The sequence below is a fragment of the Schistocerca serialis genome, chromosome 6 (assembly GCF_023864345.2).
Source record: "Schistocerca serialis cubense isolate TAMUIC-IGC-003099 chromosome 6, iqSchSeri2.2, whole genome shotgun sequence".
In the NCBI taxonomy this organism is placed as follows: Eukaryota; Metazoa; Arthropoda; class Insecta; order Orthoptera; family Acrididae; genus Schistocerca; species Schistocerca serialis.
Genome location: NC_064643.1, coordinates 84,320,356 through 84,335,513, shown reverse-complemented (window position 1 = coordinate 84,335,513; position 15,158 = coordinate 84,320,356). Strand labels below are relative to the sequence as shown.

At 44.8% G+C, this 15,158-nt stretch overlaps 1 protein-coding gene across 2 annotated transcripts in view; it reads left to right on the top strand.

Moving 5' to 3' along the window:
- The window catches only part of LOC126484418 (Bardet-Biedl syndrome 4 protein), a 131,052-nt gene extending 118,866 nt beyond the window's left edge, over positions 1–12,186 (top strand). The window contains exon 10 of one of the 2 annotated variants that reach the window (XM_050107931.1): positions 11,984–12,186. In XM_050107931.1, the coding sequence (XP_049963888.1) occupies positions 11,984–12,115 (132 nt within the window). In that variant the 3' untranslated portion in view covers positions 12,116–12,186. Of the gene's footprint in view, positions 1–10,875; positions 11,674–11,983 lie in introns of those variants that run through there. The other variant, XM_050107932.1, reaches the window with a different exon arrangement.
- Positions 12,187–15,158: the final 2,972 nt, after the last annotated feature.

Here is a 15,158-nt window from a genome sequence, read left to right as displayed (position 1 = left end):
TCGGACACATGTCCTCCAGGTGCACTTCCAGCCCCACGTGTCGTGATTGCGGACGACCTCCACATCCTAATGCTCCATGTGCTCCGCCTCCCACCTGCGTTAACTGTGGGGAGCATCATTCTCCCTGCTCACCAGACTGTGCAGTCTATCAACGAGAGCGGAAGATACAAGAAATTAAGACCTTGGACCGTTTAAGTTACCAAGAGGCGAAGAAGAAATTAGGACGACTCAACCCCACACCTATGTTGCGGAGTTATGCTACTGTCACACTGCCGCCACCAGCTCCTGCACAGACTCCCTTCTCTGTTGGCCCACAGAGAAATCAGGTAACGTCTGCCCCACCGCTGGGACAGGCCGCTCTCTCTTCCACTGCTCCCAAAACACCGAGTTTGGGAGCAGTGCGCCCCAACCAACCGGGGACGTTGGTCCCCACCTCTCAGCCGGAGCGGCGACAGCCCTCTCCGGCTCCTCAGCCGGGGAAGCGACAGCTCCCTCCGGCTGCTCAGCCGGGGACGCAACAGCCTCCTCCGGCCTCACTTGTTCGGAAGGGATCCCTTGGGGGCGTCCCTTCCAAGGACTTCCCCAGTGTCTCACAAGACACTAGCCAGTGGCTGAAGAAGCCACCAGCTGCTGGTCGAAGGGCTTCACGCTCTTCCTCTGTTCCTGATGATGCGTCAGGAAAGCCCTCCCAGCATGACAACCCTCCTCCCAAAGACAAGAGAGAGAAGAGGAAGCTCTCCAAGAAGAATAAGGACCCAGTGGTTCCCGCACCAACGCTCCCTGTCAGCTCAGCCTCTGAGGACGAGGTCGAGCTCTTTGCGTCCCCTGATGACCTGGATCTCGCCGTCTCCTCAGAAACGATGGCCGTAGTGACGTCCGTCGCTCAGTCGGTGGCAGCATGTGACCCTGCCAAGTAATTTGCCTTTTCAGTGCCTGCATGCCCCTACCGGACACGCTTTGTACAATCCTCCAGTGGAATTGTGGCGGTTATTTTAGCCATCTCCCTGAGCTACGACAGCTCCTAAGCCTGACACCTGCTTTCTGCATTGCCCTCCAAGAAACCTGGTTCCCGGCAATGCGGACCCCTGTTCTTCGTGGATACAGGGGCTATTACTGCAACCGTAGCACTTACAATTGTGTGTCAGGTGGAGCCTGCGTGTATGTCCTTACCTCTGTATATAGTGCTCCTGTGCCCCTTCAAACATCATTGGAAGCTGTGGCTGTCCGTGTAAGGACTACCCAGGACATAACCGTCTGCAGTGTCTATCTCCCTCCAGGTGGTACAGTCTCCCTGACCGAAATGGCTGCGCTTGTCGCCCAACTCCCCACGCCTTTTCTTCTCCTGGGGGATTTTAACGCCCACAATCCCCTGTGGGGTGGAACGAAGGTTACTGGCCGAGGCAGGGAGGTCGAGAATCTCATCTCCCAACTCGACCTCTGCCTCTTAAACTCTGGCGCCGCCACACATTTCAGTGTGGCGCATGGCACGTTCTCGGCCATCGATCTGTCGTTGTGCAGCCCAGGGCTTGTACCATCGGTCCACTGGAGAGTCCATGAGGACTTGTGTGGTAGTGACCATTTTCCGATCTTCCTTTCACTACCACAGCGTCACTCCTTTGCGCGCTCGCCTAGATGGGCATTTAGCAAGGCGAACTGGGACACGTTCTGCTCTGCTGCCACTGTTGACTCTCTCCCCCATGGTACCATCGATGTGGCGGTTGAGACACTGACTGCAGCGATTGTTTCCGCTGCGGAACGTACCATTCCTCGTTCGTTCGGGTGCCCCCGGCGAAAGTCGGTGCCTTGGTGGTCTCCAGAGGTCGCTGCCGCCATTAAAGAACGTCGGCGGGCTCTTCAGCGACATAAGCGGCACCCGTCTTTGGAGAACCTCATTTTATTCAAACGTCTCCGTGCTCAGGTACGGAGGCTTATCAAACGGCGGAAACAGGAGTGTTGGGAGAGGTACGTTTCCAAGATTGGTTCCCGTACTTCCCCCTCCCAGGTGTGGCTGAAGATTCGGCGCATCTTTGGATTGCAGCACTCTACAGGTGTCCCAGGGCTTACCATCAACGGGGCAGTATCCACCGATGCCGATGCAATCGCCGAGCATTTCGCTCAGCACTATGTCCGGGCCTCTGCGTCGGGGAATTACCCGCCTGCGTTTCGCGCGCTCAAACGCCGGGAGGAAGGCAAACGGCTTTCTTTCGCTTCTCGCCACCCTGAGGCGTATAACGCCCCATTTAGTTTGTGGGAACTCCAGAGCGCCCTGGCACAGTGCCCCGATACAGCCTCTGGGCCAGATGGCGTCCACAATCAGATGCTCAAACACCTGTCCCCGGACTGTCAGCGATGTGTTCTTGCCATCTTCAACCGCCTATGGGGTGATGGTGTCTTTCCGTCGCAATGGCGAGAAAGTACCATCATTCCAGTGCTGAAGCCTGGTAAGGACCCGCTTACTGTGGATAGTTATCGGCCCATTAGCTTAACCAATACTCTGTGCAAGCTGCTGGAACGCATGGTGAGTCGACGGCTGTGTTGGCTGCTCGAGTCTCGGGGTCTCCTGGCTCCATGCCAGAGCGGCTTCCGTCAGGGCCGTTCCACCGCCGATACTTTGGTCCTCCTTGAGTCTGCAATCCGCACTGCTTTTTCCAGGCGCCAACACCTCGTCTCCGTCTTTTTTGACCTCTCCAGAGCATATGACACGACGTGGCGCCACCATATTCTCGCCACGTTGCACGGGTGGGGTCTCCGGGGCTCTCTCCCCATTTTTATTCAGAATTTTTTATCTGTTCGGACATTCCGCGTTTTAATTGGCACATCCCATAGTTCCCTTCATATCCAGGAGAACGGCGTTCCACAGGGCTCTGTATTGAGCGTGCCCCTTTTCCTTGTGGCCATTAATGGCCTTGCAGCAGCAGTAGGGTCCTCTGTCTCGCCCACGTTATATGCTGACGATTTCTGCATCTTTTTCAGCTCCTCCACCATTGGCGTTGCAGAACGTCGGTTGCAGGGAGCCATACGCAAGGCACAGGCGTGGGCCCTAGCCCATGGGTTTCAGTTTTCTCCTGCGAAGACTTGTGTTATGCACTTTTGTCGGCGTCGCACTGTCCATCCCCACCCTGAGCTTTATCTTCAGGATGCTAAGCTCAGGGTTGTTGACACTTACCGTTTTCTGGGATTGCTGTTCGATGCCCGGCTTACTTGGCTTCCACATATTCGTGAGCTCAAGCGTCAGTGCTGGCAGCATCTGAATGCCCTCCGCTGCCTCAGCAACACAACTTGGGGTGCCGACCGTAACACGCTGCTGCAGCTCTACAAAGCCCTTGTGCTGTCCCGACTGGATTATGGGAGTGTGGCGTATGGCTCAGCGTCGCACTCAGCGTTGCAACTGCTGGACCCCATTCACCACTGTGGGGTTCGACAGGCGACAGGAGCATTCCGCACCAGTCCTGTTAATAGCCTACTTGCTGAGGCAGGGGTTCCTCCGCTCTACATTCGGCGTCAACAACTCTTAGCCAACTATGCTGCCCACGTCCGTTGTTCTCCCCGTCACCCTAACTACCGTCTCCTTTTCACCGATGCGGCAGTCCATCTTCCACGCCGGCGGCCGCGATCAGGCCATGCAATTGGGATCCGTGTTCAGTCCCTGCTTAGTGAACTCGAGTCTTTGCCTCTTCCATCTGCTTTTCAGGTCCGCCCACATACACCACCTTGGTGTATCCGTCGGCCGCAGCTTCAGCTGGACCTCTCCCAATGGCAAAAGGATTCAGTTCCTCCTGCAGTCTTGCGCCGCCAATTTCTTGCTCTCCTCGACGAATCCCGTGACTCGGAGGTTATCTATACCGATGGCTCGATGGTTGATGGCCGTGTGGGGTACGCTTATGTTCATGCGGACTATGTCGACCAACGCTCCTTGCCGGACGGCTGCAGTGTTTACACTGCAGAGCTAACAGCTATTTTTCGTGCCCTTGCGCGTGTTCGTACCAGCACTGGCGAGTCTTTTGTCATTTGCAGTGACTCTCTCAGTAGTCTCCAGGCTCTTGACCAGTGCTACCCACGCCATCCCATTGTTGTTGCCATCCAGGAGTCCGTTCATGCTCTTGCACAACGTGGCCGTTCAGTGGTGTTCATATGGACCCCGGGACACGTTGGGATAGCGGGCAACGAACACGCCGACAAGTTAGCTAAAGAAGCCACCCGCCAACTGCCGTTGGAGATCGGCCTCCCGGCCACTGATCTCCGATCGGTGTTACGCCGTCGGGTCTTTGGGATGTGGGCCGACGAATGGCGCACCCTGTCTGTGCCCAACAAGCTGCGGCGTGTAAAGGAGACAACGACTGTGTGGGGTTCCTCCATGCGGGCCTCTCGGAGGGACTCTGTGGTTCTCTGTAGGCTCCGCATTGGTCACTCTTGGCTGACGCATGGTCATCTGCTGCGTCGAGAGGACCCCCCTCATTGTCGCTGTGGTGTGCTTATGACGGTGGCCCATATATTGTTGGACTGTCCTCTTTTAACCGCCCTCAGGCGAACTTTTAATCTCCAGGGTGCTTTATCATCTCTCTTAGGTGACAATGTCTCTATGGCAGATCGGGTTTTAAGTTTTATTCGCGCAAGCGGCTTTTATAGGTCCATTTAAATTTTTTTTAACATCACCCTCTTTTGAGCTCTCTCTTTTACTTAGTTTTGTGTTGTGATTCGACTCCGCCCTAAACTTTTAGGCCGGAGGTTTTAACGTGTTGCAGAGTGGCTGGCTCATCCTATTATTTTCGTGATCAGCCAGCCACAGTTCTCTGCTGTGCAGTTTTACTTCCAATCTGCCTTTGTTCTCTATGTTGTTTTTGTTGCTGTGCTCTGTTTTCCATGTTGTCTTACAATGGCCCATGGGGCTTATCTTCCCCTGGAGTTTTTCTTTTAGTGCTTCGCTTGACTGGTGGATAGTTCCCCTGTGCTCTGTGTTTTTATGAAACAAGGGACCGATGACCTTTGTAGTTTGGTCCCTTTAATCTTTAACCCAACCAACCAACTGAATGCCTCCGAATGTCATGGCAACCTCGGCCGGCGTCCTCCCGAGAGATAGTTACGTGAGGCCGCGCCGCCAATCATAACAGGACACGACAAGCAGACTCGATTACGGCAGGCATATTCCTCCGCCACTTGCCCTATATAGCCGCATACACAGCCACACCTGGCACTCTCGTGTTGGGCTACCTACTTGCTACGTCGATGTCGCACCCAGGAACGATGCTACACTGTGCTACGACTGTTTACCATACCGGACTTGGACTCTGCTGCCGAGTCACTGCCCTTGATCAAGCACCAAGTTGTGTTAGTATTGTGGAACTGTTGGCAATAAACAGAATTTGGAACTCACACCAATCGTTATTTGTTGTTTCTCCAATTACAGATATAACATTATTAACAGCGGTGTTTACGAAATCACTTGCAGTGATTGCAACAAATTGTATATTGGTCACACAGGTAGGACCATAACAACTAGGCTGATGGTACACAAACACAGCTGGAGATTGCATAAGTCAGACTCCACCTGTGCCAATCATGTGCTGAAGGAAGGACACAAATACCAAATCCACAGCGTAGTGCTACATGTAGGCAACAGAGGAAGAAAACTAAGCCTATTAGAAGCACTTGAGATAAACAAACATTTAGCTTGAAATCCCCAGCTGGTTCTGAATGCTCAATTTCAACTGACTACATTGCCACTTTCATGTGTTGCTATCAACCAGCCATGTGCCCACAAACCACCACAATGACACAAACTGCTACACAAAATTAAAACATAACAGAATTTCATATTCCTCTCCACACAATCTTCAACAATATAGATTGAAATACTTTGTATTTGAGTAGTGGAGTATGTTCAGTATTGCCCATTGCATAACATTGTTGTTTACAGTGTAAAACATTTTTGTTTCTCAACATAAGTTCTAGTACTGTGTTAGGTAGCTTTCAACCAATTTCATGATCTCACAGACTACGGCATTGTAGCCATATGTCCCATAATAATGTAAGATTATTTATTCCAATTATTGTGTATAATATTGTCCATTGCCTAGAGTTTAATTTACAGTGTTGAAAAACATGTCTGTTGCATAACGTAAATGAAGAGTACTCCGTTTAACGGTATCTCAAGTTAAGAATCAAGTTTAATACACAACAGTATATGCAAGAAATTGTATCTTCATCTACAATGTTCTATTACCTGGAACAACTGTCCTTTTCAGATGTTAGTTCGAAAAACAAAAATGAGTGGAGGATAAACTGTGTACTTATTATTCAACCTTAAAAGAGTAATGTGTAAAAGGTGGAGGAAGAGTTCAAAAAGAAGAATGCGAGTGACTTTTACAGGACCTCCAGAGAGACACTACAAAGAAACCAGCCACCATGTCTGTGTTTTAGGCAAATGAGTGTTAGCATATTAAAATGACAAAGAGAACAGTCAGCTCTTGACTGTTTCATAGTGCTGTCAAACTGTGAAGAGCCTCTGTAAAAATGGGATTCTCAGAAACAAATCCACTTTAATTTAGACTCCAAACCTTGGTAAAATTAAGGATTTAATCATGGAACTCAAAAATAATAAAGCACAAGGTGAAGACAGCATTGCAGCAAAAATGTGGAAAATTGGAGAGGAAGTCGCTGCAGATGGAATACATCGCCTTATAGAAGAAACATGGAAGACTGAAAAGATACTAAAAGACTGGAAATGTTGGTTTCCAAAAAGGCAGGTCATGGGTGGAACAGATATTCAACTTCAAGTCCATTCTGAGAATTGAGCAATAAGAAGGAAGAATACAATAGTAATTTTTGATTCCAAAAGATTGTATGACTCAGTTGATGGTCAAACTTTTTTAGGGTTTCAGAGGAATTCTGACTTTTGGAAAATTATGGAAACTGTAATATAAACCCTGAAAGACACCTTCCCAAAAGTTAAGTATTTTTTGAGAAATCTGAGAACCTTTGAAATAAAGACGGGGGTCATGCAAGAGAAATATTAACCCCTAATTCTCTTCAGTATCATCCTGAAGAAAATAATGAAAATCTGGGAAGAACTCTGAAGTTGGGAGGAGTGAGTGAAATACACCTTGGGAAGAAAGGAAACAACTTTGAAATCAGGTATTTAGCTTTTAGCAGTGACCTGGTCCTTTTAGATGGAAACTGGAAATCTTGCATGAAATCACTGGAAAAATAGGTCTAAAAGTCTCATGTGAAAAGGTGGAATTGTATGGAACATAGACAGCAAGGATAGAAATACTTGGAGGTAAAATATGGGAAGATTAAAAGACAGATTAATTTAAATACCTCAGAGAATGAATCCAACCCAGTGGACTGGATAGAAGTCAAAGTAAGAGCCAGAAAATTAGACCTTGCATGACACTAACACAGAACAAGTACAACAAATGAACAATATCCTAAAGGCCAAAATCAGGCACTGTAATCCAATTACAAATTCAGAAGGCATTTATGTTTTTATGTGTCTGTTTATTTAGAATAAGGAACAGTCATGGAAGTACTTGAAAAGAAGGAAAGGAAGAGTCTGAGGAAAATTCCAGGACCCCAAAAGACTACTGGTGGAACTTCAAAGAATAGGAAAAAAGGAAGAGATCCATAAGAACATCAAAAGGATTGTGGACTAAATGTGTAAACAACAGTTGAAATTTCATTGACCCCTAGCTAGAATGGACAAAAACCAACTTTTTAAACAGACCTTGTCATATCATACATTTAAAAGTTCACTTTTAAGTAGTGGCAGCTGGTGATCATGTGCTACAGCACACTATAATTTCACACTAAAATTGTGCCATTTCTCTTCAAGGGTAAGCTGTAAATCATGCTAAAATTATGCCAATTCATTTCGAATGTGAGCTGGAAATCCCACTAAAATTATGCCATTTCTCTTCCAATGCATGTTGGTATACAAATAAAATGGACAAAACCATGATTTGTGGTGCTGCCTCCATGATGACCAGTACCAGTATAACCAATATCGAGTACTGAAATGATGGTCAGCCACACTATGATAGTCAGAGAAGGGATGCAGATGTCTGTTTTCAGTTACACATGCTCTGATGTTATATCATCCCTACTGGCACTGAGGGTGCTGTGTTGCCCGCAGAACCAGGTCAATATTGTTTGTTGAAAATACATGAAAATTATTGTGAAAGTATAGAGTACAAGCAATTTTAGAGGAGCAGCTGACATATTGGTACTGTAGCCCAGTGGCTAAGGGCACCAACTGGCAGTTTGCTGGGTTAGGTTCGATTCCCAGTGCTACCATCATGTATTTTTTTAATTTCTTGTGGTGTTAAATGATTATTATAAGATTTAAATATATTTAAGCAGTTCAATTTACATATCCAAAATAAATATGTTCAATTTAGCTACAATTACTACCCTTATAAGTCAAAAGGCTATTATAGGAAGTGGTAAAAAAGAGCAAATATATGAGGAAATTTAGTATTTAAGTCTATGGAAAGAGTTGTATATGTGGGTTTGATGTTCGCAATACACTTTTCTGTTTTCTTTGTTTATTTTCGGTAACACTGATATGTGTAGTACTGGGGAAGTGAAAGATCTATGACATATTAAAGCATTAATAATACTAATAATAATAATAATAATAAATAATGGAAATCATAGCAACATACTTGATCTATTGCATTATGTAAAACTAATATTGCAACAATTTTAAGTCATGACATAGTGCAACACAGTCTGTTTATTTTTGTAGTATTGTAGCACATTTGTAAAATTTTGCATGAACCGCCATTGCTTCAAAGTGGGTGGGAGAGGTGTAAAGAGATCCACAAGAAAGTGGCATTATACTAGCACTGATTGAAACTAAGAAGGATTCAGGAGCAAAATGCAGGGGGGGAAATCATTTGAAGAAACCATTAAAAAAGAGGTCCACACATTACATTTTTAAGAAGGAGAAAAGGCGAAGAAGTGAGAGACTGAATAGGTTCCAGGAAGATAGGGTAAGAGTAGCCAAGAAGCCTACCATGAGGTCCACAGTTGGCCGAATTCAGAATAAAGAAGGGGGATGACTGGCCATTGGGTTCATTGTAGTGGACATGTTGATGACTTACACTGCTTTGGCTACGAAACTGTATATGTACCTAGTACGGGTAACCATTATATTATGTGAGCTGAAAAATGTTGTCATGTACTAACACTTGAATGCCATTAACCCAGAATAGTGGCAATACTGCAAACACAAAATATCCACTCAAAAGCCACATGTTACATCTTCACTCATGTGGTGTGGGAACTTACTGACTGGATAATACTTGTATTGTTGTTGTTGTTGTTGTTGTGGTCTTCAGTCCAAAGACTGGTATGACACAGCTCTCCATGCTACTCTATCCTGTGCAAGCCTCTTCATCACCAAATAACTACTGCAACCTACATCCTTCTGAATCTTAGTGTATTCATCTCTTGTTCTCCTTCTACGATACTATAAGGCTTGTATTCAGTCAGCATTCTCTGTATTAACTTTGTGTGTTGGGAGTTACTATGAATATTAAAAGTTAATTCATTGCTAAATATTTCAGGTTGCCTTAGTGAATGAGATTTTAATATCCAAGACACTCCTGTGTCTTCCAAGCTTCTGTACAAAGAGTGAGTGAGTGAGTGAGTGTGCGAGTGTGCGCATGTGTGCATAGCCACAGTTTTTTGTTGTTGTTGTTGGTGGTGGTGGTGGTGGTGGTGGTGGTGTAATATGTAATATATTTTAGTGTAAAAGTTGTGTGTGTGCTGTCTTTTACTGCTTTGTTTTTATATGCACAAATGTAAAGCATTTTAGGTGTTAATCATAGTAGAGTAAGATAATATGAGACTGAGTGAAAGACCAAGTAGCTGTTGCTTGAAAAAAAAAATTAAGTGGTTCAACAAATTATGAGAAGGTGCTGTTGATTGAGAGGAAATAAGTGTTGAAAGTAGTGGTTGTATAAAACATGTTAAAGGACACAGGTGCTAATTTTTCTGTTCCAACAAAACAATTGAAACCTTTAATAAGTGACAGGTGGTTGTTAGTTTTGTGGTAGGTCTCAGTCAATGACAAGGACGGGGAGGGAGAGAGAGAGAGAGAGAGAGAGAGAGAGAGAGAGAGAGAGAGCATGTTGGTATGTATCTGTTGTGGTGTTTGATGTTGCAAAAATTTAAATGGCTCAGATAATAAAGTGTGTTTGGTGTTTCCATGCATTGTAGACAAATTCTTGTAGATGGAAAATTCAACTGTGATGCTTTAAAAGCTCCGATGTTCTGTTTTTGACATTGGGGGAGGCATTTCTTCCGTGCATCATGAAAGCCCTTCCATTTGTTTCCCATTAAACTGTATCTTCATTTAACATAAAGTCTTCTGCATATGGGACTGTGTCATAAAGCCTCCTGTGTATGGTACTCCGCCGTATTATAAATAACTGTCACCTGTGTTTCAGCTATGGTTGCAGTGGCCTCCTCTTGGGTCTACTGGTGTATTTTTTATGGTAAAGTCACGTATATTTTGTGTAGATTGCTCTGCTTTGCATGACATTGTGTCATAGTTCTAAAAACTAAAGATATTATTGGTTGCTACTGGCGGGAAACATCTCTTGTTATTAGTGCACCCTGTTAGGCTCTGATTGCTGGCAGTCAGGATGGTGCAAGCTTGAGTCTATCCTCTCTATTCATGCTGGGGTGTTTTAATATCTCAATAGCCTCTCATATCCTATATTTCACACTCCCTGGGTGTGTGATAAGTACACAGGTTTCAAGAATTTTATTTTCTTGCATCAGTCTTCTACTGTTTGGCCACTGCATATTTGTTGTGCTGCCAAAGTTGAATGTACCACTCATACTTCTGTATGTTTGCTGCTGCAGGCTTGCTGGTTTTACTGATGTAGACTGGCCCAAACAAAAGAATGCACAAAAGACTGGACATCAACCAACTACAGCTAGCAGCACACTTACCATATGTGAAGAATGTCATCAACAGAATTGGTAAACATCTGCATGAGTTGGTGTCCAGGCCATCCTCTACAACACCTGCAAGATTCAGTATGTATTAGGCTCGAACAAGGACAAGGTAAAGTGTCTGCAGATTGCAGGTCTGCACAATGTAGACTATGAGTGTGGAGAAATCTACATCGACAGAACTTTCAGATCTGTAGCAATACACTGGAGCATGAGCACTACATTCAACTTGGGCAGCACAACAAATCTGCAGTGAGCAAACGCCATGAAGACTGTGGCCCGAAAATAAAATTCAATGAAAGCTGCATTCTGGGATGGTAAAACACAGGATCAAAGAGGCCAATGAGATATTAAAACATCCTAACAACATGAACAGAGAGGATGTACTCAGACATGCACCATCCTAGCTGTCAGACATCAGAGTTCAGCTGGCTGCACTAACAACTTGAGACAGATCGTTATGAACTGCCACTGCATGGCCTTTGTCCAGCATGAGGAAAATGAGAGTCCATATGCCAGTTGTCAGTGTCTGTTAGCACACTTTGTGAGGAACAATAGAAAACAGCAGATATGCACTTCTTCTACCACAACCTATCATGTAATACCTTAGTTTTTTTTAGGACTGTGACCTTATTTTATGTTCAACACACCATTTTTACCAAAATATAAGGTGCTGTACAACAAGAATACACTGGCTGACCCAGAAATGACCAAAACGTAGGTGATAGTTATTTACAATAAAAGGCGATTCCATAGCCCAAAGGCTTATGTTAACTGATTCTGGCTGTGGAAGCTTATGCAGTTATATCTTTCTTCATTTGTATGTCCTGAAACAGAGAAAAAAAGGGACATTGGGAACATTAACTAGGAAACTTTATATGTAAGTTGCACTGATTCATACATGAGCAGTGGAAAGGCTGGAATAATGTTTGGTTACTGCATGGTAATGTAAGGATAGATTAAATCCTAGATAAGACTGAGAGATAAGAAATTCATTATTCTTCTTTGTTTACAGATGCTTGAGGTTGCAAGCAAAATGTTGGAAACACGTTCTGTAGAAAGTGCTGCTTCCTTATCAGACAACAAGCCTGCTGATGTTCGTACACCCACACCTGATTACCCCCATATGGGTCCTGATGAAGTCTGAACAATTGTAACAAATTAAAATTTAATTAGTTGGTGTAATAACAATTAGGTGGCTTTTATATTTTGTACATTCTGTGAGATGAAATTAAAGTATAAGTTATTATGAGAAGGGTGATTCTGTTTTCTTTTTTTTCTGTCAGCTGTTGCACAGCTATGTACATTATCGTCTAAACTCTGACTTTGATCAAGATAGGAGATATAAATGTTAAGTATTATTGTACAGAAACATTAATATAATGTAGGCTAGCTGGAAAAAAAAGGGGGGGGGAGATGTAGTTTATTTCAGCCTTTAGTGAAATGTACAATTTTATGTTGGCTCGTGTAAAGCAAGGAACAGTCTTTGCACAACCTTGAAATCTTATCCAGATCAGAACGAATACTTGCACAGCTTCTTCCAGACAGTACTTCACTGTAGATAAATGATCATCTGCAAAACACCAGAAGTTACATCTGTATCTATTAAACGAATATGTAGATAACACGCTAGACACTCCCTACCAAGAAGTCCTCAATCAATAACCAAGTCATGAAATTTATTTGATTCCCCATTCGCTCATACTTTACTTAACAAATGTTGTAGTGAGACAAGTGCTTTTTGAAGATCAGGAAATGTTACACTCAGTTAATCTCCTCGATCTATGGATTTCAGGTTTTCACATGGGAAAAGTATTGACACCAGTGATATTGGATGGTAATTTTGTGGATCATTTCTCCTATCCTTGTTCTAAAAAAGCTGACCTGTGATTTCTCCCAGCTACTCATCATAATAGTTTGTTTGAGCGATCTATGGTGTATTATGGTCAAAAGAGGGTCTAATTAAACCTCAAATTCTGTATAGATTCTAATAGACATCAACTACGATTCTGTGTATGCGTCACATAGTAGTACATTGGTAATGTCATGTTTACTTGCAGAGTAATGTGCAGTACAGGACCTGGCCTATTTAGCCTCTTCACTCTCTGGTGGTCTTCCCACCTTCACATGCCCCACTGATAAGCTCTGCGCTTCTTAACATCAAATGGAAGGCTGTTCCAGGTCTTAGGGGGATTACCACCCCTCGTATTATCCTCTTATGGTTGGGACAAATCAGCAAGAAAGCCCATTAAGTGGTTCATCTGTTGAGGTGCCACCCTAATTATCTCAAATCCTGGTTGGCCAACCGACCCACTTTTGGCAGCTGGTGAGATCACTTGCACAGATGTGATGAGTGCCTGTGCTCCTTCTCACCAAGAGTGGACTGGAGATCATCTGCCACCATACCCATCCTGTGGTGGCCAACCTGGCATCCAGACAGAGAGACAGGGCATGTGCATTACCTGAGGTGTAGCTGCTCCTTTGCAAAGCTTCATAGATCACCACTTCCTGCTCTTGTTTCCTAATAGGAGACTTTAAAGGATGAAGAGACAAAGGAGGAACCCAGTAGGCACAGCAAGACTTTGACATCACAGTGGAGCATCATCTCTGAACATCTGAAGGAATTTACAACCATTTGGGGCAGAGGACAGTGTGTTTCCACCAGAGGACAGCATAACACAACCTATACAACCTGCTGACACTGCCATTTTTGGAGCATCTAACAGGGCTTCCTGCTTGTGCCCCATGTTTCTCAGCTTTGGACAACGTTATCAGTCTATGCTGGGGACCCACCTTCACCCTCTTAGGCCTAGCCCACATGTGCTATAGGCAGTAGGCTTGAGGAAGGAGGTGAAGACCTGTCCACCTCAGTGTTCTAGAAGCTGCCATGAGAGGTGGATGTGGTACTGATCATAGTTTACCAGAGTCGTTGTTGCCTTCAGGAGGAATCATGGGAGCTGTGTATATTGACTTCTAGATAACACCCAATACTCTGGGGCTTGTGGACTTCCAAGTGGACCTCTTCACCAAGAAGCTAATCTCTATTGCTGGCTGCATCAGACCCTCAGGAGATCATCATTTGTTTGCTGGGTACAAGTTTTGTGAACCCAGGGTTCCTGAAGTGGGGACTAGTAAGTGCCACCAGTCCTCTGTTGTCGTAGGCTCTGTTGGCAAGGCAGAGGAATATTGTGTACCCCAGGGAACAGAGATCTTTGCTTGACTGCCCTGATTGTGAGAATGGGACAAAGCTCTCTGTCTTGAGATATGTTGTTCACTGATGATACACATCACTGTTGAGGTTGAACAGTCATTTAGTGGGCAACATTTGGGGAAAGTGCAACACCTCAGTGGTGTAAGGCTTACTGAGGCAAGTGGGTCTCTCTGAGTAGACCCTAGCTGCTCATTAAACCAAGAGGGAATCCTTGAGATCTTCTCCTCCTCCCAGCATGATGGCTGTACCAGTTGGGAGTACTCACACCTATTCATCCAAACGAATGAGGGAGGCTAGTCCTTCTGATAGTCAACATGTGTTTGGTAATGGGGCTGAAGCAATCATAATCAGAATGTTTTTTAAGTGATCAAGAGGAAGAAGGGGATGTTTGAAAACCCCGTCTATATTCATAAAGGCTTAGAAGGGTGTGTTGGCACCTTAAAGTCTATCAAGTGATTGTGAAATAGTTATTTACTGGTGTAAACTAACAGTGTAAGGCAGGTGGAACTACTTATGAAGTCATATAAATTTGCTGATTGTGACATAATTGTTGAGTTGCGTAACTCAGTTAACTCCAGCAGTGGTGTAGTCACACACCATGACATTAGGGAAACGGATGTAACAGAGCTGAAACAAGAGTGGGTATTAAAGAGAATAATGGACGTGGAGCAAAGGACATAGGAATAATGGAGAAACTGAGACTGGTGAAGTGACCTGTGGCAGTGTGGAGAGGAAGGCCATGAAGCTGGGACTCACTATCCGTCTCCAGCTGTCTGTTTTAACTGCTCTGAGAGTAACCCAGTCTGGAGCCAAAACTGCCATGTTCTTTGCTGAGGAACGCAAAATTCAAGAAATAGGCAGCTACGACAGAAGAGACCAGCAATGTTCTCGCATTGAGCATCAGGAAGGCATCCCAAAGGAAAATGCCTCAGAATTCCCACTTTCCTCAAAGCAGAGTGCCTCTCAATACCCTCTTTCC